Source organism: Pygocentrus nattereri, chromosome 19 (assembly GCF_015220715.1).
Source record: "Pygocentrus nattereri isolate fPygNat1 chromosome 19, fPygNat1.pri, whole genome shotgun sequence".
Lineage (NCBI taxonomy): Eukaryota > Metazoa > Chordata > Actinopteri > Characiformes > Serrasalmidae > Pygocentrus > Pygocentrus nattereri.
Window position 1 is genome coordinate 21,570,539 of NC_051229.1, and position 19,621 is coordinate 21,590,159.

The window sequence follows — 19,621 nt, forward strand, 5'->3', positions numbered from 1 at the left end:
CTGGTGTTAAGAGGGTAAAACTGTTTTAGAAATATTTGGCAGCCACCAGTGGAATACATTTGAAAACTTTTTTTTAAAATTCAAAAACAGGAAGAGGCAAATCAGTAGTTGTGTTGGATAATATGCAGGCTGCCACCTTATGTATAAGCTAGAACTACGGCTAACTAGTACAACAACGGATGCTGGTGAGGACTTGACATATTACACTAGGCCTTTACTCCTGAGTGGAGAAATGGAGTTAAGTGTGTGTAAGTTTGCAGTGTGTCACACTTCGCCCATGCTAAAATGTAATAAAATAGCATTTTGAAGTATTTGGCGGTGTATGTTACCTACAATACCACGCAAAAGGTAGAGACCATCCATCATTTATTTCATTTCCAAAGCTGCCATTAACAGGAGTAGTTAGCCTAGTTGGCAATAACACCACGGTACATCTAAACTAGTGTTTATGAGTGGCACAGTGTAATATGCATACTTACTTATAATTCTAAACAAAATAATAACAAATCATATCATAACTCTCCAAATCATAACTTTTTACATCCCTGTTTAAACATAAGCGTTTCATAGTATTGTTAGTATGTTTATTTACTTTTCCTTTCTGAGACGAAACGAAAGAGTACCAGAGTTATAATTTCAGTATTCAAATACCAGCACCTTGAGCAGTTAACAGAGTACTCAACATGCCAAAACAAAGACATTCAGAGTGGTTTGTTCACAGTGGTGGTGATAAGAACCAGATGTCTGAGTTCAATGCCTCTAAAATCTACCTTACAAAAAGCTACTATGTGAAATAGTTATATATGTGCTGCCTGATGCCTGAGACATTGTTTACGACAGTAAAGAGATGAGACATTGGTCGAAATTTTGCCGCTGACAACATTTCATATAAAATTCAAATGGCACACATAGATGCACAGGTAGATTTGGATAGTAAATAAACTGGCCATATTTGTATTGTGACATGGTGACCCCTGGTTCCTGACACCACTATTTTAAAAAAAAATCAGTTGGCAAGTCTCTCGACAATGCAACCTTTCACATTAGACCACTCTCAATGACTTGCATGAAGAATTTTTTTTTTTTATTTCAATCAAAAACGCTAAGATACCCAAACTGCTCAAACTCTTAAATACTCAACAAGATGGCTTAAATAAAGAAAAAATTGCAGTGCAAATATCTGCAACAGTGTTGAAAATTTTAAGAAATCACAATTGTAATATAATACCTATGTACTCATATACTTGTTAAATAGAATTAAATCAATGCTAGTTTTTTGCAAAATCAGATGTGATTTACTCTTTTTTAACTCCAATATCCAATCTAATATGTTCTACTGGTGTCACCACAGTAAAAATCTCCTGGTCACTAAATATTAACAAACATGCCATCAGCAAAAGGCTCTTCAGACACTATCAGACAGCTATCAGAAGAAGTAATACTTCAGCCGTGCACAAAACAGGTCCACAAACAGGCTTAAAAGACTTAACTATCCAAGTTTACCTTTCCTAACTGAAAAAGCTCTCCACTGCGCAGCTGTGTAAAATGGGTGTTTGTGTGCTTTTCTCTGTCTCTTACCTTAATGGAGCTGGAGGCATAGAGCATGTCCTCCAGAGTGAAGTGGCAGCAGTTGTTCAGATTCTCCCTACAGAAGTCTTGGATCAGCTGTAGGTTGTAGAGGCTGTCGGCCAATGACATCGTTTCCTTCACACAGATATCTGCACAGGGCGGGAACAAAACGTGGAAGCGACCAATGAAAACAGAGACTTGTGTGTGGGGGTGGGCAGGAAGAGAACTGGTGGGAGTTACAGGGTGGGGAAGTGTTTATGTTCGAAAAACTGCTCTACTGGTCACTCTTCCAACCTCTCCTTCTCTCCTTTTCTTCTATTCTTTCTCCTCTCTCACTCTTTCCACATATACATATTTTCTTCCTCTTTACTTTCCTCAACCCTCAGTTACTACTAGTCATTATTTAGGTTAACAAAACTCTCAAATAGAAAAATCTTTAAAACAGTTCAATTTGACCTTTTCTTGTTTTTCCACCCATCTTCTTGTCTTTCCCACTCTCTAACTGTAAGTGTAAGTGTTAACAATAAGCTATTTTTTCATGATAACAAAGAATGCCCTGATCCAGGCTCATATTAGTGCAGTGGTATTCAATTATGGTGCACACCAACCAACCTGACAACTAACATATTTGAATTACATGTGTCATTTTGCTAGAAAATCCCTAAACTGTGCTGGACTCTGGCCCTCCAGGACCAGAACTGAATACCCCTACATTAAAATACAGCTGGAGCTGGACTAGGGGTTGGCAATATGACAAAAACATAATCACAATACTTTTATCATGATAAATGATAAACATTCAGATAATTTGTTTTCTGATAAACTATTATTGCCACGCAGAGTAAAATCTTCCTTCAAAAACTATTAAACAGGACTAATCATGTTTGTTTTGTAATGAATGTAGCTGGTCAGTGTTCTTTAATTACTGACAGTATCCACAATATGCTCAGAAAAGCATATTGTGACATCACTTATCATGCCAGTAAAACCTATCGTCATATTGCCCACCTTTAAACAGCACAACCATAGTTAACAGGGAAGAAAAGCTAGAATTGAATACCCCGTTTTAATGGTTTTCTATCAGCTACGTTGAGCCTGATCAAACGTCAATCCTTTCATAGACTATTCACATGCTTTATTTACGTCACTGTTGTAGAGACAGATAAATGAACATTATCAACTTGCAGCAGGCATGTTTTCACAAGCAACAAGCAGAGTGGATAGTGAACGTCCGCCACTGCCACATGTAATATCTGTAATGTCACTGTGTGAACTGTGATGAAGTCTTTCAAAACAGTTAAAACAGTTGCACATGCGTTTAAAGTCTAGAAAAAGCCAAGAGCAAGTCAAGACAGCATATTTGCAATGTTATAAAATGGTTAGATCACATAGACTACTGCTGAAGTTTGAAATGACGTGGCATATTAACAGTTGTTTATTTATATTCAACAATTATATATGCTAATTAAAATATTACTATTTTAGATGTTTACTATCTAGATGTTTTATTCAATATTTCAATTATCTACAGTTACCTGTCCTGGGAAATTGCTAGAGTCTTTCAGAGCTCCTTTCATCATTGTGGATACGTCTACCACTTCATAATCTTTTTATACCTAGTGTCGTGTCAGTGTCATAATTGTTTGAAATCTGGTTCACAGCGCTAACATTCCAGAATTGTGTTATCTGCAACCAAACTGGTTCTACATCATAAACATAGGTTGCACTTTTCAACAGCCATTTCAGATTTTAAAATGGTAGTGGAAGTAGCCCAGAAAGGCCTGTGTACTATACACATACTATAAATTAAATTATTTTACTGCAGCAACTTAAAGAAACTAAACAAAAAGTGTGTCGCACTTTGCACATGCTAAAATTTCATAAAATAATTTTAATGTAGCATTTTGAAGTATTTGGAGGCCTAGAATATGTTACCTACAATACCATGCAAAAGGTAGAGACCACCCATCATTTATTTAATTTCCAAAGCTGCCATTAAGTACAAGTTATTTTTCAGCATGAGCAACAGTTCTACTACAGCTTCTATTTCTTTTGTTAGACTTGCTTTCATATACATATATTTTTTTACAGAAACTTGCAGGGTTAGGTTTATATTTTCCCACATCTCCAAAGTTCAGTCTTAGATTTTCAGTTTTGTTTTATTTGAAAAGGCTAGCTTAGAATGAATGTACCTACAGAAAAATCTAGTTGCATTAACTTACATTCAAAGCTAAGAATGTTTTTCCTTTTCCTGTAAAGTTACAATTTTGGTTATACAATGTATTTTTTTGAAAGCAGCAATATACGCATATATGTATATACTTGAAATAAGCACTTTATGGCTGTATTGTCTATGAAACTTACATACATACATACATTAGACTAGCACTTGATATGGGCGAGAAGTTTCATCAGATGATATCATTTTACAATTTAAAAAATTTAACAACTGACTCCAGTAATATTTCTTAAATAATCTTTTACTGACTAGTATAATTGTTAGTTCTCAACTGTAAACGGTGAAATAATGTTTCCATAATAAAAATATCATACCGCTGAGGTGGAGCTTCCAGCATTGTTTTTTTTTGTATTCTTTAAATCAGTAGCAAAGCAGTAGTGTTTCATCAGCAAGATTTTTGCCAGAAAACAATAAATCTGTGGAACCATAATATTATTTTATCAGCCATCTATAACCCCATTTCCAAAAAGTTGGGACACTGTGCAAAATACAAATAAAAACAGAATGCAATGACATATAAAACATTTAAACCCCAAATTTAATTAGAAATAGTACAAAGACAGCATATCAAATGTTGAAACAGAGAAATTTTATTGTTTTTTGGAAAAAAAAAACAAAAACATTTTGAATCTGATGCCGGCAACACTTTTTTTAAAAAGTTGGGACACGGCAATAAAAGACTGGTAAATACCATATAATGCTAAAAAACACCTGATGCTAAAGTGACCTGTGTGCAGTCCAGATCTGTCACCCATTGAAAACATTTTCTGCATCATGAAATGAAAAATACAACAAAGGAGACCATGAACTGTTGAGCAGCTGAAATCCTATGTCAAGCAAAAATAGGGAACATTTCCCTTTCAAAACCCTTGCAGTTGTTCTCCATAGTTCCTAAACACTTACAGGGTTTTGTTAAAAGAAGAGGTGATGAAACACAGAGGTAAACATGACCCGTCCCAACTTTTTTGGAATGTGTTGCTGGCACCAAATTCAATAGAACATTCAATGGAATGTTTCAGCATTCGATTTGTTGTCTTTGTACTATTTTCAATTAAATATTAGGTTTAGATGATTTCCACATCATTGCATTTTGTTTTTATTTAATTTTAACACAGTATCCATTTTTTTTGGAAATGGTGTTGTAATATATTGGCTTCACTCATAGTTTTAAAACCCTGAAGGGCAACGAGTATCCAAAAGGACAGTGAGTACTCAATCAAGTGAATGTGTAGTGTTATTGCTGCAGTACCTTCCAATGGAACTGCATTGGGGCAGTAGAAATGCAGCAATGCAGCCAGAGCACAGCCATCTGTGTTGTCCTTCAGTAGATTGTCCACCAGGGGGAGACAGAGTGCAGACTGTGTCTTAAAGTCCTCTCTCTTGTACCGTGTCTGTATGGGCCACAAAACATTGTGCTTACTATGGCAAAAGGGCAATATATGCAAACAGACGAACATGGTGAATAGCATTGAAAACACATCATTTAAGCAGGGAATTGTTAGTTTACTTTTGTGAAGGAATCGGGTGAGGAAGGAAGGCTGGGCAATGACAGTCACATGCTAAAGATTTGAAGGAATACAGAAAGAGATGACCATGCTGTATTTCAGCAGTTCCCAGTCCAGGAGTAAACTTGTCCTGCCTAGCTTCATCACATCTGATTCAACTGAAGACTGAGTGTATCAGAGCAAGAAAAAAGGCCTAGCAATGCTTGAGGCCTAGTAATAAGAAAATCTGCTCATAGCAACAGAGATCATGGATTTGATCCTAGTTTATGGCCATTGTCGCAGTTCCTTTCAGCAAAGGATATAATACAAGGGTGTTCAAAGGGTGTGTAAAGGGCAGGTGTGGCTGCAGGTTTTCATTCCAAAAAGCAGAGCGCATTCAATTCTACTGGTTAAACCAGTTGGTCCCAGTGTTCAAAGAACTGATCACATGTGCTCCTGCTTCGTTACTTTGTGCAAGATGGACATCAGCAGAGTGCTGTGATTTCTCATTATGGTGAATGTTAATTCTGAGAGAACATTGATTTTTGCTTCTTGTGTGTGATGTATGGTGTCTGTGTTGACCACTCACCACAACTAGTGAGTAGTTTTAATTTACTGGTTTACTATTTATTTGTAACATTTGTGTCCTTGTCCTGGATCCACTCCTAATTTAAAATCTGTTACCAGTTAATAGCATTGTTTTTTCATTAGTCCACACCTTAACAACATTTGAAACAGCTCATTATCTTACCTCCAAAGTTCACGATCTATAAGTACACCATAGCTCTGAATGCTTTTGCATACACTTCAATATGATTCTCTATCACATCATCATACGAGAAACCATTTGGCCAGACTGCATGTCTATGCATTTTAAAAAGAGAATTTGCTAACTTGTTATGACTTATTATGATTTTCCTCCATTAATCATTCTAATCTCAGAGCTGTATGTTGGAGCGGTTTAATGATTCACGAACAGTATGATTTCATAGTCTGCGTGGGAACATGTCCTTATCAATGCAAACATTACTGGGTCTACTAGCTATCCAAATCTACTATTTTGTTGTATAAGCTCTATATGCAAGGAGCAGAATTAAATACTTTTTCATCCATCCATCCATCCATCCATCCATCCATCCATTTTATTTTAATTGGTTTAGTATCCTGCCTTTCGCCCGAAGACTGCTGGGATAGGCTCCAGCATCCCCCCGCGACCCTGACGGAGAAGCGGCTTAGACAATGGATGGATGGATGGATGGTTTAGTAACATTATTGTCAGTGTTTGGGGTAACACAGTCATCCAGTGATGAGTCTTTCCTGTAATGAAATAGGGGAATACCTTAGAGCATAAATTCTTACATTACAGGTGCTGACTGAACAAGAACTATGCTTCTTGCTTCACTCATGTAATTAATTAATTATTACTAATTTATCGGTTTTAAAGCATCATCAGCCATTCATAATTTTAATCAATCACAAGGTGGCGGCGTCTTGTTCAAAAGCAGGTATCATGACAGGCCTTTTAAATGATGCTTACTTATTTCTTGTTTTTTTCAGCTGGTATAGAATTGTATGGCTTTTAGAGAGTAACACAAGTAATGAGAAAAGGATAATTCGATAAATTTGTAATGGATTACTTTTTTGAGTAACCACCTGAACACAGAAGAGATCAGATATTTATTCTGGCCAAGCATTTGGTGCATCTTAAAAAGAAACACCCAAACTATGAAACTATGGATTTCATTCTCAGATTCAGCCCTCACAGCAGAAACCAGCAGGGTATGATGTGGTTGCCATATTTACATTCGTGGCTGAACTATCTATTCATTTTTTCTCACAGAAGCATTTGATGAACTATGAACATTTTCAGCTCAGGTGTTTAGGTAGGTGATAGACCCTAATCTTTTGTATTTCTGTAAGAAGTTCTACATCAACAAAATACATGCAATGCATAAATATTGAAAATTTTGACTTGCCAATTGATTAAAATTTTTGCCATGTACGAATGTTAGCGGTCAGTTAGGGAATTTACACTGCAAAACCATACGCTCGTCTGCCTTCACACACATATGAACTTAAGCGACATCCCATTCTTAATCCATAGGGTTTAATATGATGTCACCCCACCCTTTGCAACTACAACAACTTCAATCTTCAGGAAAGGCTTTCCACCAGGTTTAGAAGTGTGTTTATAGGAATTTTTGACCATTCTTGCACATTTATGAGGTGCAGGCCAGTCAAGTTCTTCCACACCAAACTCGCTCATCCATGTCGTTATGGACCTTGCTTTGTGCACTGCTGCACAGTCATGTTGGAACAGGAAGGGGCCGTCCCCAAACTGTTCCTACAAATTTGGGAGCATGAAATTGTCCAGAATATCTTGGTTTGCTGAAGCATTAAGAGTTCCTTTCACTGGAACTAAGGGGCTGGGCCCAACTCCTGGAAATCAACCCCACACCATAATCCCCCCCCCTCCACCAAACTTTACACTTTGTACAATGCAGTCAGACAAATACCGTTCTCCTGACAACTGCCAAACCCAGACTCGTCCATCGGATTGCCAGACGTAGAAGTGTGATTCATCACTCCAGAGAACAAGTCTCCACTGCTCTAGAGTCCAGTGGTGGCGCTTTACACCATTGCATCCGACGCTTTGCATTGCACTTGCTGATGTAAGGCTTGGATGCAGCTGCTCGGCCATGGAAACTCATTCCATGAAGCTCTCTGAGTTCTTGAACTCATCTGAAGCCCACATGAAGTTTGGAGGTCTGTAGCAATTGACTCTGCAGAAAGTTGGCAACCTCTGCACACTATGAGCCTCAGCATCCGCTGACCCCACTGTCATTTTACACAGCCTACCACTTCGTGGCTGAGTTGCTGTCATTCCCAATTACTTCCACTTTGTTATAATACCACTGACAGTTGACTGTGGAATATTTAGTAGCAAAGATATTTCACGACTGGACTTGCGACTTGCACAGGCTTCCTATCACGGTACCACGCTGGAATTCACTGTGGAGCTCCTGTGAGCAACCCATTCTTTCACAAATATTTGTAGAAGCAGTCTGCAGGCCTAGGTGCTTAGTTTTGTACACTTGTGGCCATGGAAGTGATTGGAACACCTGAATTCAATTATATAGATGGGTCAGTGAATATTTTTGGCAATATCTAGTGCTTGATCCAGAAGATCTAGGTTCTTAACTCAAGTCCTAGGGACTCTCTGCCCTGAACATGTTTCCCCCTCTAAAACTTCTAATCCAGCTCATAAAGGTCTTGGTAAACGAGGCAGGTAATAGTTAAAACTCCACAGTAGGGGTCCCCATGACTAGATCTGATAATTGTTGATGTAGTTTGCAATGAACAGGACTAATCAAGGCCAGTGGATCTTAACCCTGGTCCTGGAGCACCCCTGTCCAGCACATATCGTGTTTTCCTACTCTAAAATATGTTCTTCCACTCATTAAGGGATTATTAATGTTTAATTAAAAGGGTTATAGATATGTTGGGAACAGGGAATATACTACAATGTGCAAGGCAAATATGAAGGAAATCTGTGTAACAAGACCTAGAAAACTCATCAGTCTAAATGCTAGTCAAGAGCAAACAACTACACATTTTTGTTAGAACCATGAATTAATTACAAAGGTTGGGGAAGAAAGCTTAAGAGTACTATTGTGCTACGTTGTAGGCAGCCGTTGATCTAGCATCATAAGAACGGTGCTTGCATGAGATTCAATATTTGAGACGCTTACACTCATCACTGCATACTGTATGAAAAAGTTGGTTGATCCTCTGTAGCCATACAGCAGGAAAGTAATTAGCCTGTTTTTAATCTATAATGTGAGAAGCGGTCCAGCCAGCACATACACCTCTGTTAGAGGAAGGTTAACATGGTTAACATGGTGTCTGCTCTTTAAAGCACTGTACTATTGGTGACGGTGTCTTTCCATGTGATACTGAGTATGTGCTTGTGGCATCACATAAGGAATGAGCCTCTGGTTTGAAAGCAGAGTCCATGTGTCAAAATATAGGCATGTACTTTACTGTGTTCAGTGAGCTTATTGTTTGCCCAAAGTCTCTTCATCAGCCTTGCAAATGAGGCAGCTTTTCCAATGCACCTGTTGATGTCACTTTCATGTGACAGGTTGTCTGAGATTGATGAGCCCAGATGCATGCCAACCAGTTCATAGTCAAGAACGCTGATGGATAGCTTAATGCCAAAACATTGAAGGCACCTGCAAAGCAGGTTATGAGTGACTGTAGGTCCTGCTGCATGTGAGTAACAAAAGCTCTATCAGCTCCAGACATTCAGTAGGCCATGGCTGGGCAGCACCTATTTAACTGGGGGCTGCCCTGCTTAAGGATGGTGGTAGCTGCCCAAGAAGATCCAAAGGCCTCTTCCACTATTGAAAGCAAACCTTTGCTTCCCACTCTATGCTAATCAAGTATAGAGGCTTGTCACTGGTAAACTGCTGCTTCCTGTAGTGTATCATCATTAAGAAAGCAAGGCTGAAGTTTCCTCTCCAGGTCACAAGCCTGGGCAAGTCCTTTCAAGGAACCAGCTGGCATCCAGCACTCCACAACACTGATGTAGTCCAATCTTCCCAAACTGCGCTATATAGGGGCTGAACTAGAGTCCTGATTTCTTAGATGCACTGAATTCTGAATTAATAAAGTGGATTTCAAAATACAAAGTGACAGAATCAAACAGCACTTTTGCAACTGAGAGGTCTTACAAGGTTGACAATTTTTCTCTACCACCATCCCCATCTTCAATGAGTGAAGGTGTTTCTGTTCAAGCAGTGTCTTGAGCCTTAACTGTATCAGAGCAAGGTTGGAACTATAAAAAGCAGGAAAAAAGTTTGAGAAAGTCTGTATGGACAGAAGTTTGGCATGGTGGGTAGTGCTGTTGCCTCACAACGAGGAGGGCTTAGGTTCGGCTGGGTGACCGGGGTCCTCTCTGTGTGGAGTTTGCGTGTTCTCCCAGTGTCTGCGTGAGTTTCCTCTGGGTTCTCCGGTTTCCTCCCACAGTCCAAAGACATGCAGTCAGGCCAACTGGACATGCTAAGGTGTGAGTGATTGTGTATGTCTGCCCTGCGATGGACTGGCGACCTGTTCAGGGTGTATCCTGCCTTCTGCCCGATGACCGCTGGGATAGGGTTAGCCAGCACCCCCCCACACCCAACCCCCCCAAGATCTTTGATGAGACATGCCATAAATTGGGAAAAGTTAGCTTCATAAAGGTTTTTAAACTTGTTTAATCCAGCCCCTAGGTGTTTTTTTTTGGGTTTATCACTCTGATAGGGAAGGAACTATAAGAAATCTTCTGAGAAGCTACATTTGTGGGTACAAGTTCACTTTTTTCCAGATTAACTTTATAGCCAGATATTATGCTGCTGCTACTGCATAATTTCAAACTATCTAATAGACCTTTGCTCCATCTATTCTTCTCCACTTTGTATTCTAATGTTTTATACTAATGCTAAATTTATTTAAATTTATACTTATACTAATGCTAAAAAAAGTATCACTTTGCTATCCGATGTCGACCAGTGGAGGATGGTTTTCCTTTTGAGGCTTGGTTCCTCTCAAGGTTTCTTCTTCCCGTGTTTTTCCTTGCCACTGTTGCTAATGGCTTACTCATGGGGGCTTGGACCCAGATTTTTTTGTAAAGCTGCTTTGTGACAACACCTGTTATATAAATAAATTTTGACTTGATTTGGACAATACTGAAAGTCTCCAATAAATTAAGAAATTTAGGCAGACCAAAAAGAGGATCAGATAAATACAGGAGCATATCGTCAGCATATAGGGATACCCGATGTTCTAAGCCCCCCTCTGTATACCTTTTTTTTTTTATAATTCAAATTTTTTATTAATGATATACAACAAATACAGCATGACTCACATGTTAGTAAAATAGCCATTCACTTGACAGAATTCTCAGCCATACATCATCATCTATAGTACAACCTAAATCTTTCTGCCATATTGTTTTGAGATTCCCACACTTATCACTAATTAATAGATTAGATGTCCTATAGAATATAGATGCTTTGTGGGCTTCATGTTGCAGATTTAAATATTCAATCACAGTGTTCCATACCAGAGAAAGTAATTTATCCTGAATACAGTGCCTATCCAAATTGACTTTTATCTTGTCCAACAAGGGTTCATAGATCATCAACGTTACTTCTTCCAGGGTTCTACTCAATTTTATTCCCAAATACTTCATTCCAATTGGGACCCATCTAAAGCCGAATCAGGTGACATTGTGTGGATGGCATATCTTAGATACTGGCATGGCCTCAGATTTAGTCCATTATTGTATGATCTGCATTAATGGTGGTATAGAGTTGTGGGTATAGAGTTATTAGGGTCATTGATTAATAATAATATATCATCTGCATACAACATTATTTCATGTTCTTTCTCCCCTCCTTTCACTCCCATAATTCTTAAATCCGTTCTAATCAATGCTGCTAGAGGTTCCAGGAAAATTGTGAACATTAAAGGTGAGAGGGGGCACCCCTGACGAGTTCCTCTGGAAATTCTGAAAAATGAAGAGATTATACCATTTGTCATAACAGCTGCCTTAGGATTTTTATATAATATTCTAACCCATGATTTAAAACCAGGGCCAAAACCAAAATAAGTAAGGGCAGTATTCAAAAGCTCCACTCTACCCTGTCAAAAGCCTTTTCAGCATCGAGGGAGATAGCCACAACAGAAGAGTTACTGGTAGAGTTTAACCACATTAGATGTAATTGTCTTCTCATATTGTCAGCTGAGGATCTGCCCTGAATGAAGCCTACTTGATCATTATTAATGATAATAGGCAATACTTTTTCCAATCGGGTAGCTAATATTTTAGTTAATATTTTACAGTCAACATTGATGAGGCTTATGGGTCTGAAATTTGAGGGGTCTGTCATATCTTTGTCTTTTTTGGGAATCAGTGATATCAAAGTTTCATCAAATGTAACAGGTAGGGATCCAGATTCAAATGCCTCTAAATAAACCTCTGTTAATATAGGAGATATTATATCTAAATATCCATCCATCATCTTCCGCTTCTCCAGGGTTCGGGTCACGGGGGCAGCATCCTGAGCAATGAGGCCCAGACCTCCCTTTCCCCAGCCACTTCCACTAGCTCCCTGGGAGGGATTCCGAGGTGCTCCCAGGCCAGCTGGGCGATATAGTCACACCAGCGTGTCCTGGGTCTTCCCCGGGGTCTCCTACCCGGTGGACTTGCCTGTGGAGGAAACTCATTTCGGCCGCTTGTATTCGCGATCTCGTTCTTTCGGTCATTACCCAAAGCTCATGACCATAGGTGAGGGTGGGAACGTAGATCGACCAGTAAATCGAGAGCCTTGCCTTATGGCTCAGCTCTTTCTTTACCACAACAGACCGGTAAAGAGCCCGCATCACTGCTGACTCAGCACCAATCCGCCTGTCAATCTCCCGCTCCCTTGTACAATCACTCGTGAACAAGACCCCGAGATACTTAAACTCCTCCACTTGAGGCAAGAGCTCATCCCCGACCCAGAGAGGGCTCTCCACCCTTTCCCGCGTGAGAACCATGGCCTCGGATTTGGAGGTACTGATCCTCATCCCGGCCGCTTCACACTCGGCTGCAAACCGATCCAGTGAAAGCTGAAGTTCACGGCCTGATGTCCCCAATAGGACCACATCATCTGCAAACAGCAGCGATGTGACCCTGAGGTCACCAAAACGGACACCTTCCATCCAATGACTGCGCCTAGAAATTCTATCCATAAAAATTGTGAATAGAATCAGTGACAAAGGGCAGCCCTGACGGAGTCCAACTCTCACTGGGAACAAGTCTGACTTACTGCCGGCCATGCGAACCAAACTCCTGCTTTGTTTGTACAGGGCCTGAATGGCTCGTAGCAAAGAGCCATGTACCCCGTACTCCCGAAGCACCTCCCACAGAATACCCCGGGGAACACAGTCGGATGCCTTCTCCAAATCCACAAAGCACATGTGGACTGGTTGGGCAAACTCCCATGAACCCTCCAGAGTCCTGGAGAGGGTAAAGATTTGGCCCAGTGTTCCACGACCAGGGCGGAACCCGCACTGCTCCTCCTGAATCCGAGGTTCGACTATGAGCCGGACTCTCTTCTCCAGTACCCCTGCATTGACCTTGCCAGGGAGGCTGAGGAGTGTGATTCCCCTGTAGTTGGAACACACCCTCCGGTCCCCCTTTTTAAAAAGAGGCACCACCACCCCAGTCTGCCAATCCAGTGGCACCACCCCCGATGTTCACGCAATGTTGAAAAAGCGTGTCAGCCAAGACAGCCCCACAACATCCAGAGCTTTGAGGAACTCGGGACGGATCTCATCCACCCCTGGGAACCCTGCCGCCAAGGAGCTTTTTAACTACCTTAGCGACTTCGGCCTCAGTAATGGACAAGCCTATTCCCGTGTCCCCAGACTCTGCCTCCTCACTGGAGAACGTGTTGGTGGGATTGAGAAGGTCCTCAAAGTATTCCTTCCACTGCCCAATGACGTCTTCAGTCGAAGTCAGCAGCACACCATCTCCACTATAGACAGTGCTAGTGGCACACTGCTTTCCCCTTCTGAGTCGCCTGACGGTTTGCCAGAATCTTTTCGGAGCCGACTTAAAGTCACTTTCCAAGGCCTCACCGAACTCTTCCCACACCCGGGTTTTTGCCTTGGCAACGACTGAAGCCGCAGATCGCTTGGCCTGTCGATACCTGCCAGCTGCCTCTGGTGTCCTACAGGCCAACCATGTCCGGTAGGACTCCTTCTTCAGGTTGACGGCATCTCTCACCTGGGGTGTCAACCACCGGGTTCGAGGATTACCGCCCCGACAGGCACCAACTACCTTGCGACCACAGCTACAGTCAGCCGCTTCAACAATGGAGGAGCAGAACATGGCCCATTCTGAGTCAATGTCACCCACCTCCCCCGATATCTGGTCAAAGTTCTGACAGAGGTGTGAGTTGAAGATCAATCTGACAGGTTCTTCTGCCAGACGTTCCCAGCAAACCCTCACTATACGTTTGGGTTTGCCTGGTCTGACTGGCATCTTCCCCCACCACCTGATCCAACTCACCACCAGGTGGTGATCAGTTGAAAGCTCAACTCCTCTCTTTACCCGAGTGTCCAATACACATGGCCGCAAGTCCGATGACACGACTACAAAGTCAATCATTGAACTGCGGCCTAGGGTGTCCTGGTGCCATGTGCACTTATGGACATCCTTGTGTTCAAACATGGTGTTCGTTATGGACAAACTGTGGTTTGCACAGAAGTCCAAAAACTGAACACCACTCGGGTTCAGATCAGAGAGGCCATTCCTCCCAATCACACCCCTCCAGGCCATACTGTCGTTGCCCACGTGAGCGTTGAAGTCCCCCAGTAGGACAATCGAATCTCCAGGAGAAGCACTTTCAAGCACCCCTCCCAAGGACTCTATGAAGGCTGGGTATTCTCAACTGCTGTTCGGTGCATAAGCACAGACAACAGTCAGGACCCGTTCCCCAACCCGAAGGCGTAGGGAAGCTACCCTCTCGTCCACCGGGGAAAACCCCAACATACAGGCGCCGAGTCGAGGGGCTATGAGAAAGCCCACACCTGCCCGCCGCCTCTCACCATGGGCAACTCCAGAAAAGAAAAAAGTCCAGCCCCTCTCAAGGAGATTGGACCCAGAGCCCAAGCTGTGTGTTGAGGTGAGCCCGACTATATCTAGCCAGTATCTCTCAACCTCGCGCACCAACTCAGGCTCCTTCCCCCGCCAGTGAGGTAACGTTCCAAGTTCCAAAAGCCAGTTTCAGCAACTGAGGATCAGAACGCCAAGGCCCACGCCTTCGGACACTGCCCGATCCACAATGCACCACACCCCTACTATATCTAAATATTTTTTGTAATATTCGATTGGGAAGCCGTCTACACCTGGAGATTTTCCCATTTTCATTGAAGCTATGAGAGCCCTGACATCCTCCTCTGTAATTGGAGAATCCAAAGAGTTAGCAAGTTCTGCAGTCAATTTTGGTAGATTTATGTCATTGAAAAACTTTTTCAGTTGCACTGGGGAAGGGTTAGATGACGACGTATATACATTTGTATAAAATTGTTGGAAAACAGAGTCAATTTCCTTTGAGGATGAAACCAAATTATCCCTGTTTTTTATAACCGGAATAACATTGCACGTGTTTTGTTGCTTCAACCGCCGGGCGAGGATTTTGCCAGCCTTTTCACCTCCTTCATAAAAATTGGTTCTCAGTCTAAAAAGTGCATACTCTGCTTTCCTGTTATATATGTCATGCAACTCAAATTTACGTTTACAGATATCCTGATAAGATGATCCGTATAATGATTTTCTAATTTCTTTTCTAATACATTAATTTCTGTTTCTAATTGGTTTATCCGGCTCAAACTTTCTTTTTTTCTTTTACATGCTTGAGCAATTAATAATCCCCTGATATATGCCTTAGATGCTTCCCATACTGAAGCCTTCTTTTCTGTGGTCCCCATATTAATTTCAAAAAAGGAGATCAATTCCTTAGCCAATAAGTCATTAAATGTTTCATCTTGCAATAACATAGTATTCATGCGCCATCTTCCTCTTGGTCCCGTTTCTGTATTCAAATCTATATAAAGTTCTACTGATGCATGGTCTGACAATATGATTGAACCAATTTTACAATCTATGACCTGCTCAGTAGTAGAATTTGATACTAAGAAAAAATCTATCCGTGAATGTTTTGTGACAGTGAGAGAAAAATGTATATTCTCTGGCACATGGGTTCACTAACCGCCATATATCAGCTAAACCAATGTCGTCTATTAAAGCATGGATTGCTGCCCTATCCCGGGGCATCAACGGGCCCCTAAACTTGCTTTTATCAAGAGTAGCATCAATTACTTGATTAAAATCTCCTGCTAGTAAGATTTGTCCTTCCTTGTCACCCAGGATCTTGTTAACTTTGTTAATAAAAACCAGATCTTCCTTATTAGGGGCATATATATATTACACAATACCATTTTAACTCCATTAATAAGGGTTTCAACACAAATAATCCGCCCATAATTGTCTTTAAATTCTTTGAGCATTACAAAACTCAATCTTTTGGTAACTAAGATCATCACCCCCGTTTTGTTTACTTGTGAATGATGAGTAAAATATGTGCCCCACCCAGTCTCGTTTGAATTTAAGAGCTTCAAAATCTTTCACATGCGTTTCCTGAAGATATCAACCAGTTTCTGCTTAAGATATGACAGTACCTTCCTCGACCATTTTAAAGGTAAAAGAAATAATATTTAAAAAAAAAGAAAAGAAAAGCACAAAAAGAACACAAACAACAAAACTATCGGGTAAACTATCTCCGAACAACACACAAAACTAACAATTTCGGTCCGTAAGTGGCCCAGCCAGCTATCCAACTGCTAGCTGTTACCAGACAGCACAGTAAACTCTTCAACCCACCATACCTGAACAATATATTCCACCTTTCCTTTATGGTTCTTTACTCAGTTTGTCCCTTCAATCTTTATTGCTGCAGTGCAGTGTTCCTCAATGAAACGCTCTGCTTCTGCGCTATCCGTGAAGACTCTACTCCTCCCTTTCCATGAAAAGCGCAGAGATGCTGGATAGGTGAGCGTGTACTTCACATGTATCTCCTGGAGCATTTTTCGAGCTGTTGTGAATGCCCTGCGTTTTTGAGCCAGCTCTCTCGACATGTCGGGGAAAAAGGAGAGTCTGCACCCACGCCACTCGATTCCTCTTTTTTCTCTGGCCACTTTAAGCACTTTCTCCCTCGCCGATGAGCGCAAAAATCTGATCAGCACCAGCCTGGGTAGTTGGTCCTCAGGTGGTCGCGGCTTGAGGGCAGAGTGTGCCCTCTCCATTTCGACCTTGGCATCCAAGCTAATGCCCAGACCCTCAGGCTGAATGTCCTGCACGCACTCAGTCATTCCACCTGTTTCTAGGCCCTATTTCAGCCCAATCAATCGCACGTTATTTCGTCGAATCCTGTTTTCAAGATCCTCGACACGGTTCCACAGGGTTTTAATAGTTTATCGTTTCGCTCCCCGTCACTCGTCAGCCTGGCGGTAGCATCTTCCACACTGGATAAATGGCTCTCCGCTTCTTCCAGTCTCTCTTGCACAGCACTGAGCGAATTCTTTAGTTCAGTCATGGTTTCTTTTATCGTTGATACATCAGCCGCCACTCCACGTAAAGTAGAGTTAATCTAGCTGATTTCGGCGAGCAGACTGTCCATGTTAGAGTCTGGACTCTGCCTCGTGGCCATACGATTTGCTGAAGATGCCTTGAAGTATTTTGATTTAGACATCGTTAAACTGCTTCAAAATATCACCGCTTAGACCTTTCACCAGGGACACTAACTCGTTACGAAATTGTGGAATAAATTATCTCGATTAAGTAGTTTTTTTATTTGAAGTTTATTGGTGGGGCTTTAGAGCTAAACTAGCGTGCTGCCATCTTGCTCGGTATTCCCACGTGACTCCCCTCTGTATACCTTTAATCTCATCACACAACGCTATTGCTAGTGGTTCAATCATTATGGAAAAAAAGGGGGATAAGGGGCAGCAACTAGACCGTGTCTAGTTCCACAGTGTAATGGAAAGGGGGGGGTTCTGATGCAAATTCTTGGCCATGTACGCATCAATATCAAAAGAGATGAATGAAAAATTAAAGTTAACCTACTCCATTACTGGCTCACTAGCACCATCCACTGTGTTCACATTTTAAGCAAGGCTGGTATATTATATTATTACAGAGCATTATATTTCAGCTGGTAATGAAAAAAAGGTCTTAGGGTGAAGTTACTCTTTGAATTGAGGTGAAAACAAATGAATCAATAAAGTGAATGCAGACACTTTCTAATCATTAAACTTCATCACTATAAACACATACACAACAGTCACATACACAATCCAATATCTGTTGTTTGAATGAAGCTGAAGTTGGGTTCTTATTCATACTCTGCAGCCATGGGTGTAATGTGTTGACAAGTGCAGGGGGCAAGGGAAAAGTAAAACTTGACTAAGGTTAATTGTTGGTCCATGGCTGCAATAATCATGTCTACCAATCAATGTTTCTGCCATAGCATGCAGCATTAAGGTCTTTGCTTTTAACTGTACAGAGTTTGTGTCATTTTTTAAGTTTTGTTTTTAGAAATGTTTTTCCAGACATTCGAGAGTCTGATAAGTTTTGTTCTTCAGTGGCTCAGCAGCCACCATTAATGTTAAAGCTAAAATTCACAATGTACAATGTACTCACAATGTACACCGGGACACATCCATCTAATGTAGATTCCCAGGATCACACTGAAATTTCATTTTATGATAGCAAATAGAGTTTCATTTCTGTCACAGCACTGGTTTGTATTTGTATTTTTGTTACAGATTACAGATTCAAATCTGTAAATAACGTAAGGATTATTTTGATACCCCATTAAGCTATGTTGAACTTTTTAATGTTCTGGATGTAAAACCATTTCGTCATCACTGTTTATTTTTTTCTATAGGGAAACGAGTGAAATAAGTTTTGACTGTGCTGAACCTCTTGTAGTAATTTAATTTGTGTTGATTTAAAAAGATACAGTATAGAACCAAAATTTTGTTTTGCCACCTATCAGCTTGATTCTAAATACCTATTATGATCATAGGAGCAAGAAAAAGAAGCAGCTTCTTAAGGCCTAAGGACAAAAAGAAAATCACTAAGAATGCAGGGAGGAAGAAGGTGTGAATAGACCACAAAAGACATGTAGAGACGTGTGTAAATTTTGTTTTGCCACCTATCAGCTTGATTCTAAATACCTATTATGATCATAGCAGCAAGAAAAAGAAGCAGCTTCTTAAGGCCTAAGGACAAAAAGAAAATCACTAAGAATGCAGGGAGGAAGAAGGTGTGAATAGACCACAAAAGACATGTAGAGACGTGTGTAATGTGATATTTGGGTGGATCTGATATTTGAGATGACGGTTGGATACTAGACAACACAGAAGAGTTTAGAGATTTTTATCATTCTCTTTAGTAATTTCAATTTTTTTGTCAATATCCAAACAAATTCTACTAATTAGAAAGCTTCCCTGATTGCTTTATGATTGCTGTATTACTTTAATCAAATGACCAGTTGAATTAAAGCGTTAATGTTTGTTATATTATAGAATATACTGTTGTAGAAAGAAGGCAGGCATATGAAGTAAGGGGGTTATGAGCTTGTTTTTCTAATATAGCTGCTACAATGACCAAAATGGGATTGCCTCGGAGGCTGTGTCTTTAAGGCATCTCACTAGCCACTCCCAGTTCTAA

General features: G+C 40.8%; 1 protein-coding gene across 2 annotated transcripts in view; it reads right to left on the minus strand.

Annotated features, from left to right (window-relative positions):
- The window catches only part of camsap2b (calmodulin regulated spectrin-associated protein family, member 2b), a 112,683-nt gene that overhangs the window by 27,816 nt on the left and 65,246 nt on the right, over nucleotides 1-19,621 (minus strand). For both annotated transcript variants that reach the window (XM_017699166.2, XM_017699165.2), the window contains exons 5-6: nucleotides 5,058-5,199; nucleotides 1,579-1,718 (exon numbers count right to left, since the gene is read on the minus strand). In XM_017699166.2, coding sequence (XP_017554655.1) covers nucleotides 1,579-1,718; nucleotides 5,058-5,199 — 282 coding nt within the window. The remainder of the gene's footprint in view (nucleotides 1-1,578; nucleotides 1,719-5,057; nucleotides 5,200-19,621) is intronic.